Genomic DNA, 23,585 nt, shown 5'->3' on the forward strand with positions numbered 1-23,585 from the left:
GGCGGCGAGTCGGAACTCAAAAGGTACGGTATTCAAATACTAGGGTGGAACGCGGATGCGGTACCAAGCCGTCAAAATCTGGTCATCTCAATACACTGCACCGTATCTTTTGATTTCAGAGAATGCCAGAGTTTTCGCAAACACTTGTTCTAAATTGCAGACACTAAAGGACAGGTGACTAGTACATCCAGTGCTTACAACTGGAAAGTGCTTGGTAAGCCTGGTACGGAGTAGATCTGGCAGTGATGATACGCTTCTGTGCTTCTACGCTCCTGTCCCTACAGAGACGGACAGATCCAGGAACTGATACGAGTTACAGCACACCGATCGACTACTCAAAACATCCACTAGCGACAACTTGATCGGTTGTCACCACCAAAGTCAACAGAGGTAACCTTCGAGAATTTCAGTGAGTACTGGGAGGAAGCTTGGGAGCTTGCTGATCCCCAGATTCCATCGCCTGATGATAGTGCACATCCTGCCTAACCTGGCTCAACCTACTATCTACTATAGGGAAGGAGGTTCAACCGCCCGGCAACAATTACGACCCAGCCTCGCTTTAGACCGTGGGCGCTTCACGCTATTATACGCAGGCCTGCGATGGTCTATCTTCTGGCAGATGCTCAATATGCCAATTGTTATTGCTTCGTGCCTTTGATTCGACCTACGTCGTCATTACAATTCCAGAAATCCTACGCTCTTCCAATGCACTACCCACTAAGTCATCGGGCCAATGGCGCTGAAATGGCTTTTATCGGGCCCCCCCCCCGGGTCCATGCACTGCGGCAGCCATGCAGCCATGCATACCATCAGAACAGGCGAATTGCGCTTCATACCGGTAGACAGATCGCTGGGGAATGTGAAGGTCAACGAGTCTCCCGGACAATAATGCTTAAGCATTTCTGGAAGCTATGCTTGCTTGCTTATTCGCACCCATTATAGCAGGGCAAATGGATGTATCTGTTACCTTATCGATACTTACCGGATTACCGAGCTTTCTGGAAGACCCAGGGACGACTGGCCGCCTGGGCTTAGTCGAACCGAGCCTGAAACAGCCTAAGGTCGTCCGGGACGGCACATGCTGATGCCAGCCCATGGATATGCTCCACCTCAACGGAGCGCGGAGAGGTACCACATCTTAATTCCGTAGACTAACTGACCAGCTAGATAGCCAGAAAGACAACAACCAGCTCACTGGTGGATTATGCGGCAGTCAACTGTTACATTCAATTTTCATTAATTCCGTATGCGCACAGCCTAAGTTGTCAACCCTTCTGATTATGTAAATTCGGCTACCGGATACCATTGCTATCCGCTTGCACTTTCGGCTCTCCTCGCAATCATTATCCTCTTTCTCCCCTTCCCCCCTTTTTCTTCTTCTCTATATTTGTCGGTCTGTCTTGGCTTCTGGGCAAGGCCAATGAAGAGCCAACCCCCCACCCGATACAGTTTGGTTACTTTGGTATGGTTCCATGACTATTGCGCAAAGAGTATCTAGTCACTTGCGAACCTGCATTGGAAGCGTGGTCCTTCATGGGGGGCTAGTCTGGAGTCGATCATCCAGCATTGTATCCGGTCGAAAGTGTTTCAGTCAGACATCAGTTTCATGTCAGAGAATTGACGCGCAAGTGAACCGACTTGCGCTTCTGCACTGAAATGGCTCCTCTGCACGACTTAAAATAGCTTCAGATTTCACACACACAAACCAGTCTTCTTAAGTTCGCCTGTGCTCTTGCCGGCATTGTCATTCGTTCCGGTCCGAGGGGGCTGGGTAAGAATTGACCACCATAGCCTTGTCTGACCAAAGTACTGTTCGCGCTCGAGCTGTGGAGGGCAGGCATATCCTTTCTCATAACAATGATTCATTGTTATTGTTTATCCTATTCGCACATGTTCACTCGGATCATCAAGTATTGATTCCATAGAGCGGTGGCGCTAGGTCTGCGTCTTCCCGTCAGACAACCCAGAGAGGGTGCATCGCGTCTGAAGCGGAAGACGGACACTGAAATAGCCGTACTATGAGTACTTTGGAGTCTTGCACCTTGCGGGAAGGATGGAATATGACACCGACTGGATAGATCGGCCACGAACCCGTGTGGAGACCAAAGTTGTAGGCTACCAAGCACAGTGTAGTTGGCATGGCGTACTAACCCTGAGATCTGCACCGCTCCCAGCCCCTGGGCCACATCCGAGAGCGATCAGACAGGAAGGATTCTGAGCTAGGAATATGAAGTGTAACTTGAATTGCTCGTTTTCCCACCTGAACTGAAGGGCAGACAGCGACTTAGGTGAATCGACACCCAATGCTTCCTATTCTTTGGCCCCATTTACGCTGCATTCTGGCTGACCTGTTTTGGGGTCGAAAAGAACAGACAAAGAAATCTGAGGTGACAGGGGATTTCCTGGTAAGCGATGGATGGTGATTAGTGAACGACAATTTGAAAGAAACCGTATTTTTTGGATGTCTGTATGATCATTCGGAGAAATAATGGAAAAAGAATTGGCCGTAATAATATTTTGCCCCTGGGAAATTATGAACATCGGAAGGAATCCCTCCCCCACATCATTTATCTGGATATTGTGCCACTGGACGGAGTAGCCCCTACATAACGGTCACGGTGCATGGGGAAAAGCTGACGAATCTGAACGGAGACGGTCATAATATGAGATGACAATCTGAGACGGGAACCAGCAAACGATGGGGCGGTACCTGGAAGCAAATCCGGTTTTGGCGATGATGCCTGCCTGTGTCCAAGAACTAAAAATACAGCTGGATTTATTCGCTTTGTTGCAATTTAGGCCAACTGTGCTATTCGGAGTACTGTATGTACTGTACCTAGTACGAATCACCAACGCCATATAACCATGCTTTAGTAGAATGCGTATCATGTGACTTCGCGAATGGGGAGACGCGCCCGACGTGTTCCGTAGAATGCGGAGATCTAAACTGAACAAAGCATGCAGGTCATCCTTCCATGACAGCGTCTCAGTGCCCCTCAGCTGCCCAGTATGCGACGCATAAGCAGTTATTTCAAGCGCCCAGTGTTCGCTGCAACTAACGAGAGCAACCAAGACCTTCGCCAGGAACCTCCAGCCCAGGAGCCTTCAGCCAAGGATCCTAGTCCGGCCCCTCCGCAATCATCTCCTCTAACCGAAGTATCATCATCTTTCTTCTCAAAAGATGGATCTTCGACACCAGAAAGGCCAGCGCTTGAACCACTTGCTTCGCTGACACCATATATCGAAGACACAATCAAAGATGAGACACAAAATGATAGCTCCCCGTCACCTACAAGTCTGCTACCAGAATCGAGCTTCAGCTTCTCGCAGCGTGTTGTCAAGCACGGAAAAGAGGTCGTGATGGGCTCTGATGAAGAGGACACTGACTCCATAGGCTCATTAGAGTCTCCCGCAGACCTGTTCATGAGATTCGCTAAACCAACCCATTCTACATCTTCAGAGCCTGCACGTCCTGGCCGTACAGCTTCAGCAAAGACTGATATACTCGCCCGGCTAGAAAAGCCTGCCCCATCGTACAAGAATAATCTTGACTCCCTTGTCACCGCCGCGGTTGATGATAAGGAGACTGAGGCTGGTATCACTAAGCTAAGGGCGTCTTTCGACAAGGCGGCTAATGAATCCATCCGTCGGAGGGGACAGCTCCATGAAGGAATTCTAACGTCAGCTCTGGGAGACAACGATAACGAGATGGACATGCAACGCCTACTTCAAGCTCTGCGCAGAACAGATGCTTTTGATCCTACCAAGGCTTGGCACTTCTTTGATTTCAAGGACGAGTTGCCTCCTGTTCTTGAATTTCCGGTAGAATGTATTAGTCCGAGATCATATCTGACCTCGTTGACAGGTAAGTGTTCCTGTGATTAATGACAACTAGGTCAAGACTTACTCGTTTCAGCAAATCATTCGAGAGAGAGAGCTTTTCATTCCGGTATCGTTGATTTCGCTCTCTCCAGATCATTCTTGCCGGACGAGGTGATTTCATGGATCTTTCACTCCAGTGAGTCCATTCAGGCTTCCTAGCTCCTCGCACTGCTGATCTCCTCCGCCAGTACCGATGGAGCCACAGGACAGTATCAGACATGCTTACTGCAGGGCTATAAAGGTGACATGCTCTCTCGTGGCCTATCTATTTATGCTTTACTGATTGACTGTTTGATTCCAGAACACAAATGCTAAACATATCAAGGCCCTCGTACGGCCAGATGACTTTCGCATACTTTTCGAACGTTTGGGAGCAATTCCGAATGCACTAGATATTCACGAAGAGATCGTGCCAGATGCGGATCCCAAAGGTATGGAGAACAAGCCTAGGAGTGTGACTTCCGGGATATTAAGCCATTGCAGATTACCTACAAACTATCTCCCGACACCAAGGCTTAGTGTTGTCAGTCCTGGATCTGATCTGCGGGGCAGCTGATCTGTAGGTCTCTCAAATCCTATGCCTCGCGATAAGTGCTAATCGATTCATAGATTCGCAGACGACACTCGAGAATACCTGTTGAGCGTTTTATTCCGGATGACGCTCGATGTGACTCTAACAAGCGTTGCCACCATCAGCTCAGAAATTGAGAGGGCAATAATCACCGTCCTGGAGAGCGCTTCGGAGGACACCGCGGAGGTCTTGGTGAGTCTGAAGTTCTAAAAAATAACTTGCAACCCACTTACATTCTTAGATACATCGTGTTTGCACCACGACACTCAACACATTCAAAGACGCAACATTTCAAAGCCGCCTTCTCAAGCATATACTGCCGGAAGCTGACTGGATCGCTCTAATTCGGTGTCGTCTGGCCGTGTCCTTCTTACTTGACAACCCAGGGCCTCTGTGCGAGCCACTCAACGAGCTGCTCAGCTTGACGCGAATCATCGACATCCTCAAGCGAGAGATCTTTGACATCAAAAAGTACAAAGGCAAAGACAAACCCGAGTACGACTACGGAGAGCTCCTCGCCATCACCTCCCTTCTCAACATTGCCGTGGATTCGGGACGGTACCAGGCGGAATTTGCGGACCGAGAGGCCGAAAAAGCATTCAACACGCAGGTGGATGTGGTGGCTGACCGTCTCAAGAAGGTCTTCAGCTTGATCGAGGATTCCGGTGCCTCCCATCTAAAGCGCACACTGGCCAAAGAAGCCCTCGAGACCCTGCACTACCGTATCGTCTACAGCGTCAGGACAAGGCCGCGTCCGAAGAAGTCGATCTACGGAACCATTGAAGCCCGGGAGTACGACCGGGATGCCTTCAAAGGCTTCTTGCCGAAGATCAAAGCTGGTGCTATCAAAGCTGGTGCTGGGACAGAGATACCGATCCGGCAACACGAGGCCCCTCCCCGGTGAAGAGTACCCCATCTATTTCCATACATCTTCAGTGGTCATCGCAGTCATGGTCGGTGCAGTGGCGAATCTTCCCAGTGCATATAATCGATGCAGCTCTCATGCAGCTCTCGACAGCATACTACCAGGCCAGAAAGAGCCGTCACAATGCGACCAGGAATGGAATACAGGGCACCACTGCGATCTGCTGGCCTACTTGCACCTTGCAATCATCCTCCACGGCACAAAAGCGCGCTGCAGCAACGCGCAATGCAGCAGCCACGGGCCGACAGCATGCCCACAGACCTGGGGCCATTGCCTTCAGATCGGTACTCTGCAAACACCGGAATGACTGTGAAGACTATAGTTTTCTCTCAGGCTCAACCGGCCTCTTGCCCGGTTCTGTATGGTCCTTTCTGCTTCAGTTGCGCGCAAGTCAGCATCCGTGGTCGCATCTGGGATCTCAAAGACAACGTGGACTACTCGGTCCTCTTCATGGCGTCTGTCAAGCACCAATATCAAAGTATCCTAGCCCCGAGTCTGCCCCACATTTTGCGATAGCAGTAGTGGAAACAAGAAGGCCTCGTAGGTCTATCAATACCCAAGCCCATGAAATGTTGCAATTTCCATACTTTTTCAAGCAATGGTCTACTGGCGGTACTGTTCCCCGGGAATTTCGTAGTTCATGCCCCCTCTATGGTTATATATGTAGAATCAATTTGTGTTTTTAAGACCAAACACTCGGTCGAATCCAATCTCAGCTCTGTCCACGTATACACGATATACCACACACTACGCTTACAATCCATAGGCACGAGGCACCGGGCACCGAAGTAGCACAGAACGGGGGTGGGGAAGCGTAAAATCATCATTCGGCTCGAATTGAACTCCAGACAGACACGAAGAACAGAAAGACGAAGGAGGGCCTGTATACAGAGCTAGAACGATCTTCAGTGGGAGGGAGAAGAAGAAACGACAGGTACAATAGATACATGGGGGGGTTGGTGGGTGAGGTGCAACGAGGGGCAAATACAGTAAGGGTCAGATATTTCTCTAGAAGGGCAAATTCAAACCAAAAGTCCCCAGCCCCTTTAGTCGTAGAACCTCCGGTTGGTGTTCTTGCCGAAGAGCGTCTCTCGAACGGCGGGGAGAGCATCAATCTCCAACAGACGCAGTCGCTCCTCGAACGTGTTGCTGATCTCAATCTTGCCCTGACCACCCACAATCACGACACCACCCGCACTGTTTGGTAATAACAATCAGAGGACGTTAGTTTTGAGGCCAATCACTAAGACGGGAAAAACCAGAAGGCAAAAAGGTTGACTCACGATCCCTCCGGCAGGGTCTCCTCCTCGTCCAGCTCCACGGTGACCTCCTTGCCGACCGTCTCGTGGAACTCCTTCTCGGCCTCCTCGATCGCCTTCTTGACGGTGTCAAAGTCCTGCTTGCGCGCGCGCACGCCGATCTTGTCCTCGTTCAACGCGTACAGGCCCTCGAGGATCAGCCCCTTCAGCACGGTCTGGTACTTCTCGGCATCCTTGGCCGCGATCCCGGAGATCTGCTCGCGGGCCTGCTGGAACAGCTCGTCGAGGAGCTCCTGGCGGGCGGAGAGCACACGCAGCCGAGTGCGGTTGGCGAGGGTGGAGCGGGTGATCTGTTGGGACATGGCGGCCTGCTTGAACTTCTTCTCGTACTGCGTGTCGATGGCGGCGGTCTCCTGGCGGACCAGCTTGGACTTCTCGATGGCGAACTCCTCGTCGGCCTTCAATTGGATCTCGCGGGCCTTCTCCACCGCTTCCTGGCGGATGAAGGCCGTCATCTTGCGGAGCTCGCCCGCAACCTATTCGAAGAAGAGAGGGGGTTGTGAGTTCGGGGACCCGACAGTCGCCTCCGTAGCGGGGAGGGGGGAGTTGGGAATGAGCAATGGTTGCGTACCTGGTCATCAGAAAGAGCATGACTTTGCGACATGATGACGATGTGTTGATAGTCTCACAAGACGAAGGAAAACGAAGTATAAGCGAAAGATTTGGTTATGGGTCGGTAGGTAGGTAGGTCGGTGTGTAGGTATGTTGCTGGAGGGCCGTTCGAGCTTCCCGATGCGGAGGAGTGTTTCTGGGTGGAGCACTAAGAAGAGACCAACGTCAGCCTGATTGTCACTTTGATACTCCCGGTCGGCACTGATAGTGATTGTACGGTGCCACCACCAACAACACTTGCATGGAGGGGGTCAGGAGGAACCACCACGCAGAAGAAGAGAACTCACCTGAACGTAGAGGTACGGAATGTAAAATGTAGTTGAGTGACCTGGAAAAGGAGGGGTAGGGGAAGGGAGAAAAGACAAGGAACAAGAGACAAGAGCCAGCAGCCAGCAGCAAGCGTCGCACTTGGCGGGATCTGCTGATCGGATCGCAACTTGGCGGCTACTCTTCAATGTCTCCCTCCCTCTCTCTCTCTCTCTGTCTCGCTCCGCCCCAAATTGCCCCCTCGACTAACTTAACTTACTTTCCCCTTCTTCCCTACTCGACACAATAACCCTTTACTCCTTGCTCTTCGCCTCAATATACCACCTAAAGTCCTTTTCTGTCCTTACCATCGTCTCCGTCAGACAATGGAGTCTGGACTGCTAGCCTGTCCTTCCCCAGTCTGATGTGTGTGCCTGGTCTCTCGTTCCCCGCTCAGCAGCCAATGCATGAGGACAACCTTCGCGATGGGCAATCTCGGTGACCTGTCACCTCAGGGGAGCGTCGCAGTCAGTTATTGGTCTGGTTTCCGCGATTGACTACCGAGAAACTAACTCCCATTCTTCCTGCTAGGTTGGAGTCGTCGTCGGGTTGATCTCGACCAGTCTTCAAGCTATTGGACTGACCCTCCAACGCAAGTCGCATATCCTCGAGGACGAGAAACACCCTTACGATTTACGTCGACCGCCTTACAAACGTCGAAGATGGCAGGTGCGCAGCGCATGTTTCTCCCTCCAGTGCCTCACAATGGTCTAACAGCGCGTTTCTCTTTCTAGCTGGGTATGCTCATGTTCGTCGTTGCGAACATCGTTGGCAGTACTATACAAATCACAACCCTTCCGCTCCCCGTACTTTCAACACTCCAAGCAGTCAGTCTCTAGCCCTACGACAACACTCCCTGAGCCTCACTAACTCCCGCGACTCAGTCCGGTCTCGTCTTCAACACCGTCTTCGCCACCCTGATCCTCGGTGAAGCGTTTACAAGATACTCTCTGGTGGGCACACTTTTGGTCTGCATTGGTGCACTGCTCATCGCAATCTTCGGGGCCCTGGGAGAGCCGGCGCATAGTCTTGATCAACTCCTGGAGCTTTTGCAGCGTCGAAACTTCGTACTTTGGATGGGAGGTACAGCTCTGATGGTGCTGGCTATCTACGCAGGGTCCAGACTGCTCGATTTCCTTACGTCACCGCCGCGGTCCAAGCATACGGGGTCGCGTGGTTCTTATCGGGCACTGCAAATGTCCCCGGGGCGTGTTCGCCTCATACGCGGGCTTTCGTTTGGCATGATCAGCGGAATACTGTCCGCGCACACTCTTTTGCTTGCGAAATCGGCTGTCGAGCTGCTGGTTCGGACCGTCGTGGATCGCGTCAACCAATTCAACCGCTGGCAATCATGGGTCATTCTGCTCGCAATGATAGCGCTGGCTCTGTCCCAGCTCTTCTACCTCCATCGAGGGTTGAAATTGTGCAGTACCAGCATTCTGTATCCGTTTGTCTTCTGCATCTATAACATTATTGCTATCATAGATGGTTTGGTCTATTTCCAACAAATGTCCCAGCTCGGAGGCTTCCACGCGGGACTTATCGCGCTGGGGACGATGGTTCTCCTGAGTGGAGTGCTTTGTCTGTCCTGGCGTCTAGAGGATATCGACAGTCACGCCGCTGTGGCCGTGGCTGGGCCCACGCAAACCGGTCTGGGTCCAGGGTTGGCCGTCCTTGAAGAGCTTCCGACATCCCCGATTGGCCTGGGACTCGACGGCGAGGAGGGATCGGAGCGGGAGCCATTGTTGCAAACAGCTCACCTTCCTCGCCGCACCCCGCACCAACGGGCACCCAGTTTACCTCTGTTACACGCACCGTTGAGCCATCGGGACTCGGCGACGTCGACAGCGGACGTGGATCCTGCTTCCATCTGGGCCGAACTCGACGATTCGGACAACGAATACGCGGCGTTCGCCTTGCGGTCGGGTCAGCGCAAACGCGCCTCGGCTGGGCCCTTCGCAGCACGACCGCGCAGCCGGAGTGGCGCAACGACCCTGCGAGATAGTCTTCTCCGAGGGCCACGCCGCTCCAGCACCAACCCCGTGGCTCAACCGCCTACCTGGAACCAGCGCCGCAACCCGTACTCTCTCTTCGATCGTAAACAACGGCGGACATCGGCCCCCGCCTCGGAAAACCGCCAGCTCCTTCTCCACCGGCAGGGGACTTCCAATGGCCCGGGGGCCCGGGTCACAGGGTACGGCACGCAAGACGAACGAAGCGACAGCCTCGTTGCTCCTAACCACCGTCGCCAGGGGTCCCTGCATCTCTCCCCCGGTGCAGATAGGGGTGAGGGGGGCGCCCTCCTCGCTGGTCCGAGGAGAGCTCTTCGCCAAGCGTGGGGAGGCCTACAGACCCTCACTCGCTGGACGTCCTCGAATCGGGGGCGCCAACCGTCTGACTATGACCCTGACCTCGAGGCCCATCCAGAGCACCCATTCGAGCAGCGATAGTCATTCCTTCTCTGCTGCTTCTGCTTCTTCCTTCCTCTTCTTCCTACCTCTCTTTCCCATAGACCTTTCTACTGGACAGCCAGCAGCACCATATATGTTTCAAACAGTAGACTCAACCGAGCCTTACTTTTTATCACTTAATGTACAACAACCACAACAATCCATACATTCCCATATAAACATCCTATAGCGAAGTACTTGTACAACCAATGCACAGTTCTTAACCACACCCCCAAGCAAAACGACCCCAATCGTAATACTGCATGATAGACAACCCCCAAGAAAAAAACAAACCAGGTTATATGTGGACAACCAACCGCCTATCAATCGACCCTTAGATCCGGTCCCACATCCACTTACAAAAAAAAAACAAAAAAACAAACAAGCCTAAAAGCGTTTTTACTACTCCTCACAATCATACCCACTTGATATCAAACAATAGGCCAGCGACTCCCCCAAAGCAAAGCAATACCGTAGTGTAGCATCCCACCCAGATCTCACTCTATCATACGACTATGTCGAATTCCCTTCTCCCGTACTTGCTACTGACGTTGGTTAGTTGCTACGCCTAGGAGGACCTCCCCCCATCGGAAAGGAAAGGCCCGGCCCTGATATCATCAGGATCTGCCCGGCGCGGGATCTGTACACTGCATCGGCCTGCCAGCAACCAACCCATCGGTTGTTTTGCTACATGGATTCTGCCATAGGGATACATCCAGCACAAGAGTAGATTCCTGAGAACAGAAAGGTAGGGAAGGTACCAACCGCTACGATACGCTAATCACGGAAAGAGAATCTCAAGGAGTGATCATACATGGCATTGGTCCGCCCACTCCTTCCTGAAAGAGAGGGAACCGCATAAAAGGAAGTAACAAGGGATTAAGTCACTGCATGGGTGGATGATAGGGTTTCGAAAAGAAAAGAAATGACAATTTATGATAAGAACACATATACTTCGCGCATACACACTCACACACACGCATTTCGACAATCAGAGCTAACAAAGAACCACTTCGCCCGCAAAAAGAGGAAAAGGTCAACAGACACACAGAGAAGAGAGAAAGAAGAAAGCACCAGAAACACCGCCACTTCCCAGCAGTCGTCTAGGAAAGACATTAGTAGAATGAATGGGAAAACAGGAAAGAAAATTCAATTTATTGCCTGGGAGCCTTTTCCCAGAGTTCGGAATGCATCCTTCATGATTCAATCATCCATTCTGGCCTTTGGATTTTTTTTTTGTGTTTTTCGGTTTCTCAATTGAGCTTTTTTCTGTTTAATAGGCTGTTTGGCATTTATGTTGGAAACGGGGGAAGGCGAATATAGCAGACGCGAGCTTGCCAAATGCTGAGATCAGCGCGACTCGGATTGTATGCAGCACCAACAGTTCGACGATATACAGAGTATGGAAAAAGACATTGGAATCATCCCTCCTCTTGTTATTCTGGACTGCTTTCTGGCATACAGCGTAGACCGGATTTTTCACATTTTTTTTTAATCTGGTTTTGGTTTCGGAAGTGTGCCAAATAGGTGGGGGAACGAATCGTCTGGGTATCAAAGAAAGGCCGTGGAGGAGCAAGCGTTGTGCGGGCTGATGTTTGACAAGGATGCGAACAACTTGCCTAGGCTCCTCAGGTTCCTTAGAGCGCGCGGCGGGAAGGATTCGAAGACACACAGCTTATGCGGTAGGCTGGTGCTGAGGGGGCATTCGGTTGCCTACAGGCATACCGGGATATTGTTGACCTGCTTGCTGCTGCTGCTGCTGGAGGTTCTGATAATAGGCCATCTGCTGCTGCTGCTCGTTCGTCATGTAGCCGGGGTGCATGCCCGCAGGGCGGGGCATGTTTTGCTGCTGAGGGTTGACATTGGCGTGGCTAACATCTTCGGGGGTCTCAGCAGGCACCTCCGAGGCGTCGACGCCGTTCTCATTGGCGGTCGGATCGGGAGCGTTGAGACAGGCCTGCAATGGAGAAGTGTGAGTCAATCGGACTCAATTGACCGAGACATTAGCGGACGCCACTCACCTGAATCAGATTCTTGCCCTCCGGCTTGGTCACCAATGGTTGAAGCTTGGGGGTGGTGAAAGTATACACGAGACCGGTCTCAGACACGACCAAAAGCAGTACTTGAGTACCAGTGAGGACGGAGAGTTCATATGCCTGTTTTGCGACCGCGACGATGCGTCAGTACTGATCAAGCGAATGGGGGCAATGACTTCATGCAAGCGTCAAGCATTGATGTAGAAGACCTTAAGCCAATGTAGCGATAAAGAACAACGAGTCGCGAATCGACTGGAATAACAAACGACCAAGGGAAAAAAAGAGGTTGATGGGGGCTGAGACGCGCAAGCACGTACCTTCTTCATGATACCCGCCTTCCGCTTGGAGAAGGTGATGTGGCGACGCGACTTATCCTGAATGAACTTGATTTCAATCTTTCTGCGCTCGCGACCCGGCTTGTCATCATCGTCGTCGTCGTCGTCGGCAGCGCTCATGCGAGAGCGTTTGGTGCCGCGGTTGTCAGCGGCGCCGTTACCGGCGGCCTGCTGCAGGTCGTCCTGAGTGGGAGAAGGGTTCTCTTCACCGACGGCGGTGATGTCGGCCATGGTGGAATGAGGTGGTTAATCGGGGGGAAGGGGGGTGGGAACTTGAACGAAAAAGAATTCCTTTGAGAGAGTAAAGTGAGGAAGGAAGATACTGGGGGACGTGAAGACAAATGCCCAAAGAGGAATGATGCTTTTGAGGGGGAGGGAGAATGACCAAATCGAGTAACGCGTTTGCTTCGCAGGGTTTGGGTTCAGGACGAGAAGGAAAGAGAAACGGGGGGGGAGCGACTGAGTGAGGAGAAGGTCGAAGAAGGCAAAGTGCCGGTTGGGACAGGCAGGCGGTCAGTCACGTGGATCTGGCTGTGGTATCGTAATCCCCGGGAACCGGTTTCGTACCGCTGGCTGATGCTGGTTGATGGATGGATGCATTCTTCCCTTCCATCATGGGGAAAGCTTCCATCCCTTTTTGTAGAACTGGTACTTCGGGTTACTCAGGACTACACTACTTGCCCACTGATCTTCACTGTACCTCCAAGTCATCTCTACTCCTCTCCCTCACCCTCTACCTCATCTTGCAGAGTCGCTCTCCCGCAACGCATCGGTACTCATCCACCACCACCACCACCACTACACACCCCAAACTTGGCTCCAATCTTTCGGTCACAATACGGGCGGTGTCCAGACCCGACGGTGGGGAAGCCTGGCTCTTGGCCCGAGTGTCTATTGGCGCAGCCGCAGTAAGGCATTGGGGGACTCGATTGTAGAGGCCAACTCACATTCCCCACCCGAGGTTTTATTACCGTATCCGTTTTGTCTGCTGGTTTCCTTCCTCCCATCCAGAAAGGAAATCTAGTGTGCAGACCGTGGACCGTGGACACTGTCGTGTGTAGTCGAAAACTACACTCGCAATTCCAGTAGAACTCAAGGGCTCTGAGTTGTCAAGCTTCAAGCTCATCACTCACATTAATCAACAACTTAGTTACCTTAGTCCTTGAGATATGGTCATGTGCCCTCCTTCAGAATCGCATTCCACCCGGCCAGGTCCAATGGTGCTTTCCTCCCGTGTACGGTAAACCCCAGTACGCACCTAGTACGGGGAACGGCGCGCGGGCAGTTCGCCCCCAAAACCAAAACATTACCACTTCCAGTACTAAACTACAGACCTGGCAATTGTGCTACCGAGACGCAGAGAGACCAGCCAGTGACCTGCAGACGCCTTGTTCTGACTGCGTAGCACCGTCGTACCTGCTAGGTACTCTCTCGCTCTCAGTCCAAAATCCACCAGCGAGCCAACCAGCTCGCCAGCTCGGTAGAAACTTCTTCAGTTTGAGGGAGGGAAAGTGCATACACCGTACACCAACTAACTTACATCCTACACTAACTTGACTGTCACTACTGAACTGCCGCCTGTCCCCCGGGTTGTGCTCTCGCATGCATGCAACCCTATAAACTCAAGTCAGCCACGACTTACTTACTGTAACTACCTACCATGCCAGCCGTCTCCCTCATCAACACTCATTGACACATTTCAACAATATTCTATCGATGATAGTCTATACATCATGGACCATACCTGTTACCTAACGCCCCAACTACAGCGGTATACCTCGGACACCAGCATTGGAAATGCAGGGATCCAAGAATAGCCACCGACAGCAGAAGATGCACAGGGGCACGCACGCAGCCTGAGGCCCTACTATCAGCAATAATTGCCCCAATTATTCCCACCCAGCACCAATAATATATCTTGCCCGTCCTCGAATAGCTTGTCCAGTCGGAGACCACACACGTCCTCCTCCGCAGGTAAACACCCATTCATCCCTTGAAACCGAAACCAGCCCATACATTCCAGAGGCTTGAGGAGGGAGATACTGGAACAAGCCTCCGTACGGAGCCTGTGCTCAGCCCTCCGTAGGAGACCCCAGGAAACCAGCGCGGACAACCAGACTAACAACTTCAACAACACTGCCTGACAAACACGAAATCTGGATCATCTTTTCCCAGCTCGTGCAAGATCCACCGCCAACGACAAAAGGTCCCCTTCCTTGTAGGGCTGGGCCTGATCCCGTACCTTAAGTCACAAGTCCTGGGATAGAACTAAACCTGTTCTGTACGAGATACCCAGGATCCATTTCCCCGCGGAAATCCAACCCGGGATGACGGTGACAGTCCGGAATCATGATTGATGCCCGCAATGTTTTGATGAAACGACACAATCTACAACCACACCAACTCTCTCTCTCACGGCGCAAGAAAAAACTCCCGCTGCTCAGACTCTGTACACTTAGAAGCACATAAAAAGATAGACACCAGCAAAATGCAACAGTAAAGCAAGCAAGCTAGCAAGCATCAAACTCCCCTCTACTACACCTTTTTCCACACTATATGTAGGTAATGTATATATCCTCCCTCCCATCCAATCCCAACCTTCTAGTAACAACATCGATCTCTAAAGCCAAAAGAAACCGAAGCCTCAGCTGCAGGGTTACATTTCCCAATTCCCCACCAAACTTACTTCCAACCCCTCATCCCACCTCCTACCTCACTCGCCCTTAGCATCCAGAAGCATAAGCATAAGCATATGATAGGATCCAAGGTCAAGCTTTTAGGCGTTCCGAGCTTACAATTGGACCCATCATCCACGGCATGGCGTTTTGAGTGGTTGACTAAAGCGTATAAATCCCCCCCCCCAAAAAAAAGAAAAGAAAAGAAAAGAGAACAACAAGCCGCTGGTCCAAATTGACCTCTTGATCACCTGCATAGCACATAGCCATCACCAGGTTATCATATACTGTAAAACAAAGATGATAAGCGAGTAGATGGAAAGTAGTATTGACTATCGCCCCAAGCCCCTCCTAACAAGCTCCAAGCACCCCCAAACCTCCTCAATATCAATAACTCATCCGAGCATACCGCAAATCCACAGGAGTAAGAGAGCCTGGGAATCGACTCACCCCACAACAACCACGAGAGAAGCGTATCTCCACCCTCCAGGCTGCATCCCACCCCATCCATCTCATACTCTCCTACACCCCACAATCCCCCCCCGAGGAGCTCTATATACACATCCCAGTACACACCTCACCTCATCAAGCCCACAAACCAAACCCCGGAACCATACCCCCACCCCTCACATTGTCCTTGTCCTACCTGCCCCCCAAAAAATGATAGGCTCCAGTCCCACCGGCTTCAGATCGCCCGCCTGCCTGTCCCAGACCAATCACACACACAAAAAAAAGTGGCTGTGCGGTCGATGTTCGCGGAAATGTGCTGGGTAAAGTTCAAGGGAAACTGGAAGTCAAAGCACACACACACACACACACATGTGAGGTCATATCATCTTGTTGGAGAGAGATGATATACACTTGGTGGTGGGTTGTAGATATATTTGAGGCAGTATTTATGTTCTTTGGAATCTGCTTAAGGACCTATTAGGCGATGAAGGGAAAGGGAGGGGGGGAGGGGGTTCTGGTGTGGTGCTAGCCTTCTATGACAATTAACTACTTCTGGGCAGTGCTGAAGAGGACCTAGAACTAACAGGCTGCCGAGGTATAGACAGAGAGTTCAGTCTAGAACCTGCGACACACACCAACAGCTGCTATACATTGTCTAGCCGACAAACACAATACCAAGATTATTCGACGACTCTATAATTCTATATACCAGGGAGCCTAATAAGACAGATCTAAAACTTGATTCGTGATATGCGGCTAGGACAACACCCACCACAAGACATGCGCTAATCTCCAGGACAAAAGCAAAAGACGAACCAGCGTTAACCGCGACTCTGTGGTGAAGGAGACGTGAGGAGATCGAAAAAGGTTCTATTTCTACAAGTGGTATGCTTCAAGAAGGATGAAGCCTCGAACATCACGATGAGATAGACAAGGAAAAACAAGGAGAGTGTAGTAGTGTCCGGGTTGATACCTCGATCAAGCCACCGAGTTGAGGCGAGACCGCGATCGAGCTATAGTCCCCGAGTTTCTCTTCCGCTGGAAACCACCAGTTCCCAGTCCTTTGATTGACCGCGCTCATTCCTTGACTCCGCCGATGACAACGCCGAGTATGAAACAAATGATCAATCGAAAGAGAATAGAAATGCCGAAGGAAGTCAGGGTTCCGGGAAAAGAGTCGATACACCCAATCAGATCCATTATACGTCCGTCCTTGTTTTCAGCTATGTCGTCGTCGGTATTCGAAGTAATGTAGCAGAGGTGTTGATGGAAGAGTGACAGAGATATAGGAAAAGCAACAGCAAAATAATAAATAAAGAGAATGAAAAATGTGCAAGAAGAGAAGCTATGCAGATTCCAAGGACCAGCCTTAGTTTCATTCATATGATTTTTGATTGTCTGATCTCAAGGCTCAGTGTTGTCTGCGAACAGCAAAGTCCTTGATGCCTGCACCGCCACCGCCCTTGGGACCGAGCCAGACAATCTCGATCACGCTGTGGCCTTCATCTTCCTCACGCACATACCACTGGTGAACATTGTCACCCACGACATAGGCTTCACGCAACAACCAACGATCCTTCGTGACACCATCCTGATCCCTCCAGCGGAGAGGACCAAGGCGGGCCTCATATCCGCGGGGGTCTTCTTCCCAGGTCTTCTCGGCATGGTCGAAGTTAATGGCATCATCGGGGGTGTTCTCATCGTAAGTGTACTTGACAAGCGAGTATCCGTTGGTGAAGACCCAGAAGGTGCGGGTCGACCGTCCAGTAGCATTGTTGACGATCTCCTCCTGATCGAAGACCCAACGGCGAAGAACCGAGCGGCGACCTGCAGCTGCAGCCACAGTGGTCATCTTGACCACGTCCTTGGTGTACCAACTGTTCCAATGGTGAAGAGACTCGATCTTGCGACCAGACTCGTACACACCGTCGACTTCACCTTTCATATCCATCTGGTAGAGAGAGGGCCAGAGAGTAAGGGGGGTGTCTCCGTAGCGCTGAATGCACTGGCCAAGCTTCTGATCACCCGGTTGCTCACCCCAAGACTGGCACTCATCGTATTTGTCCACCAAAACATCGAGCAGCGGCTTGGAAACGAAAACACCAGCACCACCGAAAGCAATGTGACCGAAAGTGTCCACCTGCCAGCTAGCCTCGGACAGAGCACCGATGTAGTGCTTCTTGCTCGCATCAAAGAGCTTCAATTCCTCGGCAACCGTGGGGAGAGACAGGAAGAAGGTATCGTCATCGATGAAGCTGACCCACTGGGTTTGAGGGCGCTTAGTCTTGATGTGCTCCGCAAACGCCTGCACAAGACCAAAGTAACGAGCGGTGAAATCGAGAGGGGATTGGATGAGAGTCAAATCCAGACCGCGGTTACGGAAGTAAGTTTCCTGCTTGGGAATGTCGTCGTCAGAATCGGGAACAAGCACGATCAATCCGACCTTGGTGTTGCCGTAGGAGTAGAGGAGGGATGGCAGCAGGCGATCTAGACGGTCGGCAGTGGTGGCGAGACCGAAAAGAAGCTTGTCAGTCTCGTCCACCTCGTGATCAGCGGCGACATTAACATCGATGATGGGCGGGCACGGCAGGGACGATTCCTTGTTGTCGGGCGAGACGATCATGCCGCGCTCCATAATGGTCATAGGAGGAAGAACGGGAACCTCGATGCTCTCCAATGAGCTGAACTCGGCCTTGGGGCTGACATGGTGAGGACGGAAATAGGCACGAGTGTAGTTCTTGCGTGGGAGCCATTCGGCCATAGGCAGAGGAGGCTGGATATTGGGGTCGACGTCGCACGACTTCGTCGAAGGCGAGGTAGGCTGTAGCTGAATTTGAGGCGAGGTCGTTCCAGCGACGTGATCGGCCGGCTGCTTGAAACGCAAGAAAGCCGCCCGATCGAAGCGCTCAACGCACCAGAAGAAAAAGGCGATTGAGAAAAGGGCAATCAGCGGAACCGCTGTTTTCATGCGAAACACCGGCATTTTCGGGGTCTTTGTTCCGTAGTCTTTGAACATGAAACAGATGCCACAGAATTTGATTATTAGACTTTATTTCGTGATATTAAGACGGCCCGTGAAGAGAGCGTCGTCGTCGTCGTCGTCACCGAATTCGACTCTCGTCAACAATCGTTGGGAGAAGCGAAGGTCGGGCAATAAGTTGCTGCAACGAGGGGAATTGGCGAATAGATGAGCAAAGTATGCTCTACTGCCGGAGAGACTGTCAACGAAAGGCTGGAAGCGTCGGAACCTGCGACACAGTCACAGAGATGGCGATTTGAGCCAGAATAGAAGGTACTGTGTGTAGGAAAAGTCGCAGGGACAGCGAAGTTGTTGAGGCGAGAAGGAAAAGTGGCCAAAAGGGTAAATCGGGCCGACGGGAAAACGAGTCCACCAACACAACTGGACAAACGCGCTCACCAAAAGGGAGAGGATGAGAGGATGAGAGGAAGAAGGAGGAGGAGGAGAGGGGAGGGGATTGTGATTGTCGAGTGTTGCGGAACGGAGGAGGGAAAAGGAGAAGAGGGAGGAAGAAGAGGAGGAGGGGCGCTTGGAAGTGAATAATAAGAGCGAGACTTTGAAGGAAGACAGGAGAGCGAATGTCGGACCGTCTGAAGAGTTGAGGAGAGCGAACGACAGGCAACTTTCAGATTAGTTTAGTTAGGTTAGTTAATTCTAGCTGGGTCCCAAGTGGGAATGCCGAAGATTGGAACTGGACCACGGGCTGGGTTTGGATGGGGCCAAAGCTTTTCCACTCTCTCTGCACTTTTGTTTCTTTTTCTTTTTTCTTTTTTTTTTTTTTTTTTCTCCCCCTACTGAGTTAAATTAACGCGCAATCAATAAGCTTGCTCGCCCGTCGCTGGAAATTACCCTTTACCCAATTTTTGATATTCTGTACCAATCAATGCGGTTTTGAGGGTCTCAGTTTCGTCGGGATTCTCTCCCCAACTATCGTATTGTTCTTGGTTGCACTGCAGGGTCAAGTGGAAGAAAAGCGAGAGTGTGATGTGCTTGTGTGAGAAGGAGGAATGAAGACAGCCAAACAGTCAGTCAGCCAGACCAGATAAGAAAGAACTGTGAGGGGCAGATTGAGACAATAGTGAAGTGGTTCCTATCCTCTTCCTCTCTGGCACCTTCCCGCAATGGTGTAATCTACATCCGTTTCTACGAGTACTGTACATAGCATCAATGCTCCGCCCGTATAAACTTCCACGGTCTTCTCTTCTCGCTTCTTTCTACTGAGCTCCCTTCTGTATAGGTTTAAAGCCTCCTTTCTTCCTGCTCCTGGTGCAGATCCTGACTCAAGAATAGAGGCAAAATTGGCGATGGCGGATGGATCCCTCTTGCTGCTCCCCCCACTCTTCGTCCGGTGCCTGGCCGTATTTTTCAATTCCAATTACCATTGTAGGACCCTGGCCATTCATTCTACAGTCCTCGAGACGCGTTGATGCCCACGATTTTGTAGGCTGATACATCCATGGTCATGTCTATCGCTGTTGGAGAGATTGGCATTGACAGGACGCAAGTGATAGATAAAGTATTCCATGGATGGCATGTTTCCAACAACCGTCAATGCACTTGACTTCCCCAGGTCCTCGTCTTCCCGTTCTCGCAATCCTTCCGAGACCCTCAATGCACCTTTTTTACATACATGCATACAGATACCGATTAGAAAATGCTCGCCCATCAGCAGAATCAACCGGTCAACCACCGGAGAGAGCCGACAAGCCGGATCGAATAAAGACCACCTGTTCTTTTTTAAACTCCTCGTGTTTCTCGGGTATTCTCTACAGATGTCGTGATGTGGCCCACTATGGCACGAGAGGACGATTATGTTCGCAACATAGTACATGTGCACCATGTATGAGTACTGGTACAGAGTATGTGCGTACGCTGCTTAGTGCAATTGCCCTCGACACTCGAGATCCCTGATCGATTGCGTAGTCGTCAACGTGCACGCCGAGAAATCTCAGACAGTTGATCGCCCGCTGCTGCCTTGGTCTATCTATCCCAAACCCGGGCTCTCCCGTGTTACAGAACAACGGTAAGAAACTTAAGTATCAGATGATGGGGGGTGACAGCTTGTCTTTTTTTGGGGCATGGAAAGAAGGGGGAGAGGGGATCGTGGGTGGCGGACAATAAAAATGGGCTTTTCTATTGTTGCTCGCTCCATCCCGGAAGGGTTAAGTTGCGATGGCTTCTCGGAATGTTCCAGTGGTGAGTTCATGAAAAGCGCAGCCACTGCCGTTCTGTGAAAATGTACTGATTTCTATTCTTATCGTTATCGTATTTCGCCTTGCTTGACTTTTTTTCAAGGTTTCTAACAATGCATCAATGAGTCGGTGGCTGCAGGCTCAAGATTTACTTCTCTTTTGCTTCTTCTACCCAGGGTGTTTCAACACCCCCACGGGTTATGGTCAAAAGTTGCAAAACAAATACCAGTGAGTGTCAGAATGCGCGACAGACAGACAGACAGACAGACCGAGCATGTTGGAAGCCAACTTCAGTGGTCAAGACTGGGATGAGCGTGTTTGGTGCAACGCCCTTTTGGATCTGCGTGCAGTTTCCCGCCGGGCCAGCCACTCAGGGGCGACTTGTTAGGGGGATGGTCCAGTAGCCCCACGGGCCGCGTGTCCCATCAGGTTGATCATCTTGCCCTGTTGATGTGGAATTACAGAGTACTGAGTAGCAATGTGAAAAGGTGCAAAGGTGCAAAAGGTGAAACTAGGCTCATTGCCCGTCAGCAACATTTCATCTATTCTATCTATTCCCGACTGTCGATAGGCCAGTCAGATTACACTCAGCACTAATCACCACCACCACCACCACTACCATTCCATGGTGCCCGTTATTGCGTAGGGACTGGAGGATCATTTCAATATTGCCCTCTTCAATCTGCTACCGCTCGGTCTTCCGTCACATACACGCCCGCTCCGAATGCGATTTACTCAGTAGAATCGTACTCGAGTACACCGTACCTGGAATGACCACATCCAAGGGACAAGAAAAGTGGACTGACTACCTTGTTCCCTCTTCAATGTGAACATTCTATCTATAGCAGGTTAACCATGGATACTTCTCCGGCCACATATTGAGCGCCTTACAAGTTACAACAATGGCCACTCCCCGCCCGGCCGTGTCGCCGCCGGACTGCGGCGCAGTGGCAAACCAGACGACACCCAGCCTTGAGCCTCACAGAGGTGGAGGAAAGAGTATGGGTAGTCTAATAGCATGGGCTGACAGGGCCAGAGGATTCGCCTCCGGGAATCCTAGCCATGGTCTCCGTACCTGGTGGCAGTTATGGTACTCGTACTCTGGCCATAGTGGATCGCGATCAACAAGTCGAAACCATGAAACCTGAAGATTCAGAGTCCAATGATATACAGCAGACTTTCGGAGTTTGTTGTCTGGACGCGTGTACGCCCGCGACCTGCCACTGACTACGTACTGTTGCGCCTACGAACTGATTCTTCATTGATGGAACTTTTCTTGTTGTGCATCCGATGGGGGGGTTCTTAGTCACCTGGGCGCATAGCCGGCTGGTTAAGTCTGGGGGGAAAAGGGCACGCTTGTTCGGCTCAACTTTGCAGACCAAACTTAACCATCTTGACTCGCGGTGAACTGAGTAAAAAAAAAGATCTACAAGGTCATTCCCTCTTTTGCAGTGCCCTTGGGCGGGTGGCTATTGTCGACTCGCCAAAACCCAATGCCGGGTAATTAAGCTTGAACGCCAGCCTTGGCAGCTGTCAGGGACCCTGGAAAATTTGACGATTCGTACAGACATCATCTATCTTGCTGGCCCTCGATTGATGTACTGTCCTGAGCAGGTCTGGCCGAGTTTCTGACATGTCAGACCACATGCAGACAACAGCTCTGTCATTTGTCTTCCGCAGTATGTACATACATGAAATCTCCCAAAATCGTACAGGTTACGCAAAGTTCAACTTCACTCCAATCGTGGCCGTTCGGTTCCCAGCTGTCTGTCTATCAATCCTGAACAAAGACAAGCGCCCCCCACTGACAGTCAAGAACCCCATCGCTAAATCAGGAAGGATGGGCGGCTGCTCAATTGTCAACAAACGCGCTCTTTCCACAACCGGACAGAAAAAGAAATCGGAACCCGGGATAGAAAAGCAGATGCATCCCGTGTACGATGACATCAAGGGCAGTTGGCAATCGATCCACAGCTTTCTCAATCTTCCATCTCCGCTCCGTACTAGTCTAGTGTTCGCCGGTTCTCCCATTCAGGGTCCAAAACGGCTCAGGCTGTCCTTCTTCCCAAGGGTCCGGGTTCCCGCGCCAATTGCCATCGAAGAGGGATCGGAAACCGGGATCTTTCCAACTGGTAGAGCTGGACGATGTTCTTTTACTATTCTTGCACTTCTTGGTGGTTCGTCAAGAGTAATTGTAGAGTGCGTTGCTTGTCGCATAGCGCCCCTTTACAAGGATGATCGGTGCACTCATTGACTTGCTCATAGTCATCAACTGTTGAGCATGTCGATAGAGTGTCGTCAGTTTAGCAGGACGTAGCCGATCCGCAGGGCCATTTCACCTCCCTCCCTCCCATCCTGCCAGCAATGACCAAACCTGGTGGGTGTCATGCATAAACGCATCCTCTCGCGAGAAAGAGTCTCAGTATCACCCTTGACACCACAGAGTCTGTTCCGCCCACGACGTAATGCATGCAGCTTCCCGGCAGTACTCACCACCTTAATGGATCCTTAACTTTATACGGAGTATTCCGTAGAGACGACATATGAGTATGTGTAGAACCTACCCCACCCGTCCACCACGAACAACAACAAGTATATGACCTCTATTCCAAACGCCCACGTACTCAACCTCTCAACCACCCCGCTACCAAATCAATTATAACCATGATACCATATCCCGCCACGATCGAGTCAAATGAGGGCATTCCCAACCGCCCGTCCTTCCTCCAACCTCCTCTGTCCCCAGGCAGGTAGAACTAATCTACGTCCATATCAGTATCACCCCGTCTGAACCATACACCAGCAGAGCCAGC

At 51.3% G+C, this 23,585-nt stretch overlaps 7 protein-coding genes across 7 annotated transcripts; 4 read left to right on the plus strand and 3 right to left on the minus strand.

The window, feature by feature from the left end:
* Window positions 1-3,009: 3,009 nt before the first annotated feature.
* BO86DRAFT_317746 (uncharacterized protein) lies at window positions 3,010-5,357 on the plus strand (the record flags this gene model as incomplete). Its single annotated transcript, XM_025668182.1, has 7 exons — window positions 3,010-3,865; window positions 3,917-4,018; window positions 4,071-4,123; window positions 4,184-4,313; window positions 4,366-4,441; window positions 4,492-4,645; window positions 4,695-5,357. The coding sequence occupies 7 exons, from the start codon at window positions 3,010-3,012 to the stop codon at window positions 5,355-5,357; spliced, it is 2,034 nt and encodes a 677-aa protein (XP_025525658.1).
* Window positions 5,358-6,048: 691 nt separating this feature from the next.
* Window positions 6,049-7,665, minus strand: BO86DRAFT_390826 (H(+)-transporting V1 sector ATPase subunit E). The gene is made up of 4 exons (XM_025672474.1): window positions 7,597-7,665; window positions 7,269-7,457; window positions 6,662-7,173; window positions 6,049-6,575 (listed from the first exon to the last, which is right to left on the minus strand). The coding sequence occupies exons 2-4, from the start codon at window positions 7,299-7,301 to the stop codon at window positions 6,425-6,427; spliced, it is 696 nt and encodes a 231-aa protein (XP_025525659.1). The 5' UTR covers window positions 7,302-7,457; window positions 7,597-7,665; the 3' UTR covers window positions 6,049-6,424.
* A 138-nt stretch (window positions 7,666-7,803) lies between these two features.
* Window positions 7,804-10,065, plus strand: BO86DRAFT_411414 (DUF803 domain protein; the record flags this gene model as incomplete). The annotated part of the gene is made up of 4 exons (XM_025674584.1): window positions 7,804-8,082; window positions 8,147-8,284; window positions 8,350-8,442; window positions 8,500-10,065. The coding sequence occupies exons 1-4, from the start codon at window positions 8,023-8,025 to the stop codon at window positions 10,063-10,065; spliced, it is 1,857 nt and encodes a 618-aa protein (XP_025525660.1). The 5' UTR covers window positions 7,804-8,022.
* A 1,426-nt stretch (window positions 10,066-11,491) lies between these two features.
* On the minus strand, window positions 11,492-12,882 carry BO86DRAFT_147426 (SRF-type transcription factor family protein). Its single transcript, XM_025666267.1, has 3 exons — window positions 12,419-12,882; window positions 12,087-12,221; window positions 11,492-12,022 (listed from the first exon to the last, which is right to left on the minus strand). Exons 1-3 carry the CDS (start codon window positions 12,665-12,667, stop codon window positions 11,741-11,743), a joined length of 666 nt encoding a protein of 221 aa, XP_025525661.1. The 5' UTR covers window positions 12,668-12,882; the 3' UTR covers window positions 11,492-11,740.
* A 2,452-nt stretch (window positions 12,883-15,334) lies between these two features.
* Window positions 15,335-16,051, plus strand: BO86DRAFT_147434 (uncharacterized protein). Its single transcript, XM_025666268.1, has one exon. The coding sequence runs from the start codon at window positions 15,427-15,429 to the stop codon at window positions 15,883-15,885; it is 459 nt and encodes a 152-aa protein (XP_025525662.1). The 5' UTR covers window positions 15,335-15,426; the 3' UTR covers window positions 15,886-16,051.
* A 921-nt stretch (window positions 16,052-16,972) lies between these two features.
* On the minus strand, window positions 16,973-18,544 carry gfsA (glycosyltransferase family 31 protein; the record flags this gene model as incomplete). The annotated part of the gene is made up of 1 exon (XM_025670751.1): window positions 16,973-18,544. The coding sequence occupies one exon, from the start codon at window positions 18,542-18,544 to the stop codon at window positions 16,973-16,975; it is 1,572 nt and encodes a 523-aa protein (XP_025525663.1).
* Window positions 18,545-22,162: 3,618 nt separating this feature from the next.
* BO86DRAFT_147446 (uncharacterized protein) lies at window positions 22,163-23,091 on the plus strand. The gene has a single exon (XM_025666269.1). It carries the CDS (start codon window positions 22,406-22,408, stop codon window positions 23,024-23,026), a length of 621 nt encoding a protein of 206 aa, XP_025525664.1. The 5' UTR covers window positions 22,163-22,405; the 3' UTR covers window positions 23,027-23,091.
* Window positions 23,092-23,585: the final 494 nt, after the last annotated feature.

This window comes from Aspergillus japonicus, assembly GCF_003184785.1.
Source record: "Aspergillus japonicus CBS 114.51 unplaced genomic scaffold BO86scaffold_42, whole genome shotgun sequence".
Lineage (NCBI taxonomy): Eukaryota > Fungi > Ascomycota > Eurotiomycetes > Eurotiales > Aspergillaceae > Aspergillus > Aspergillus japonicus.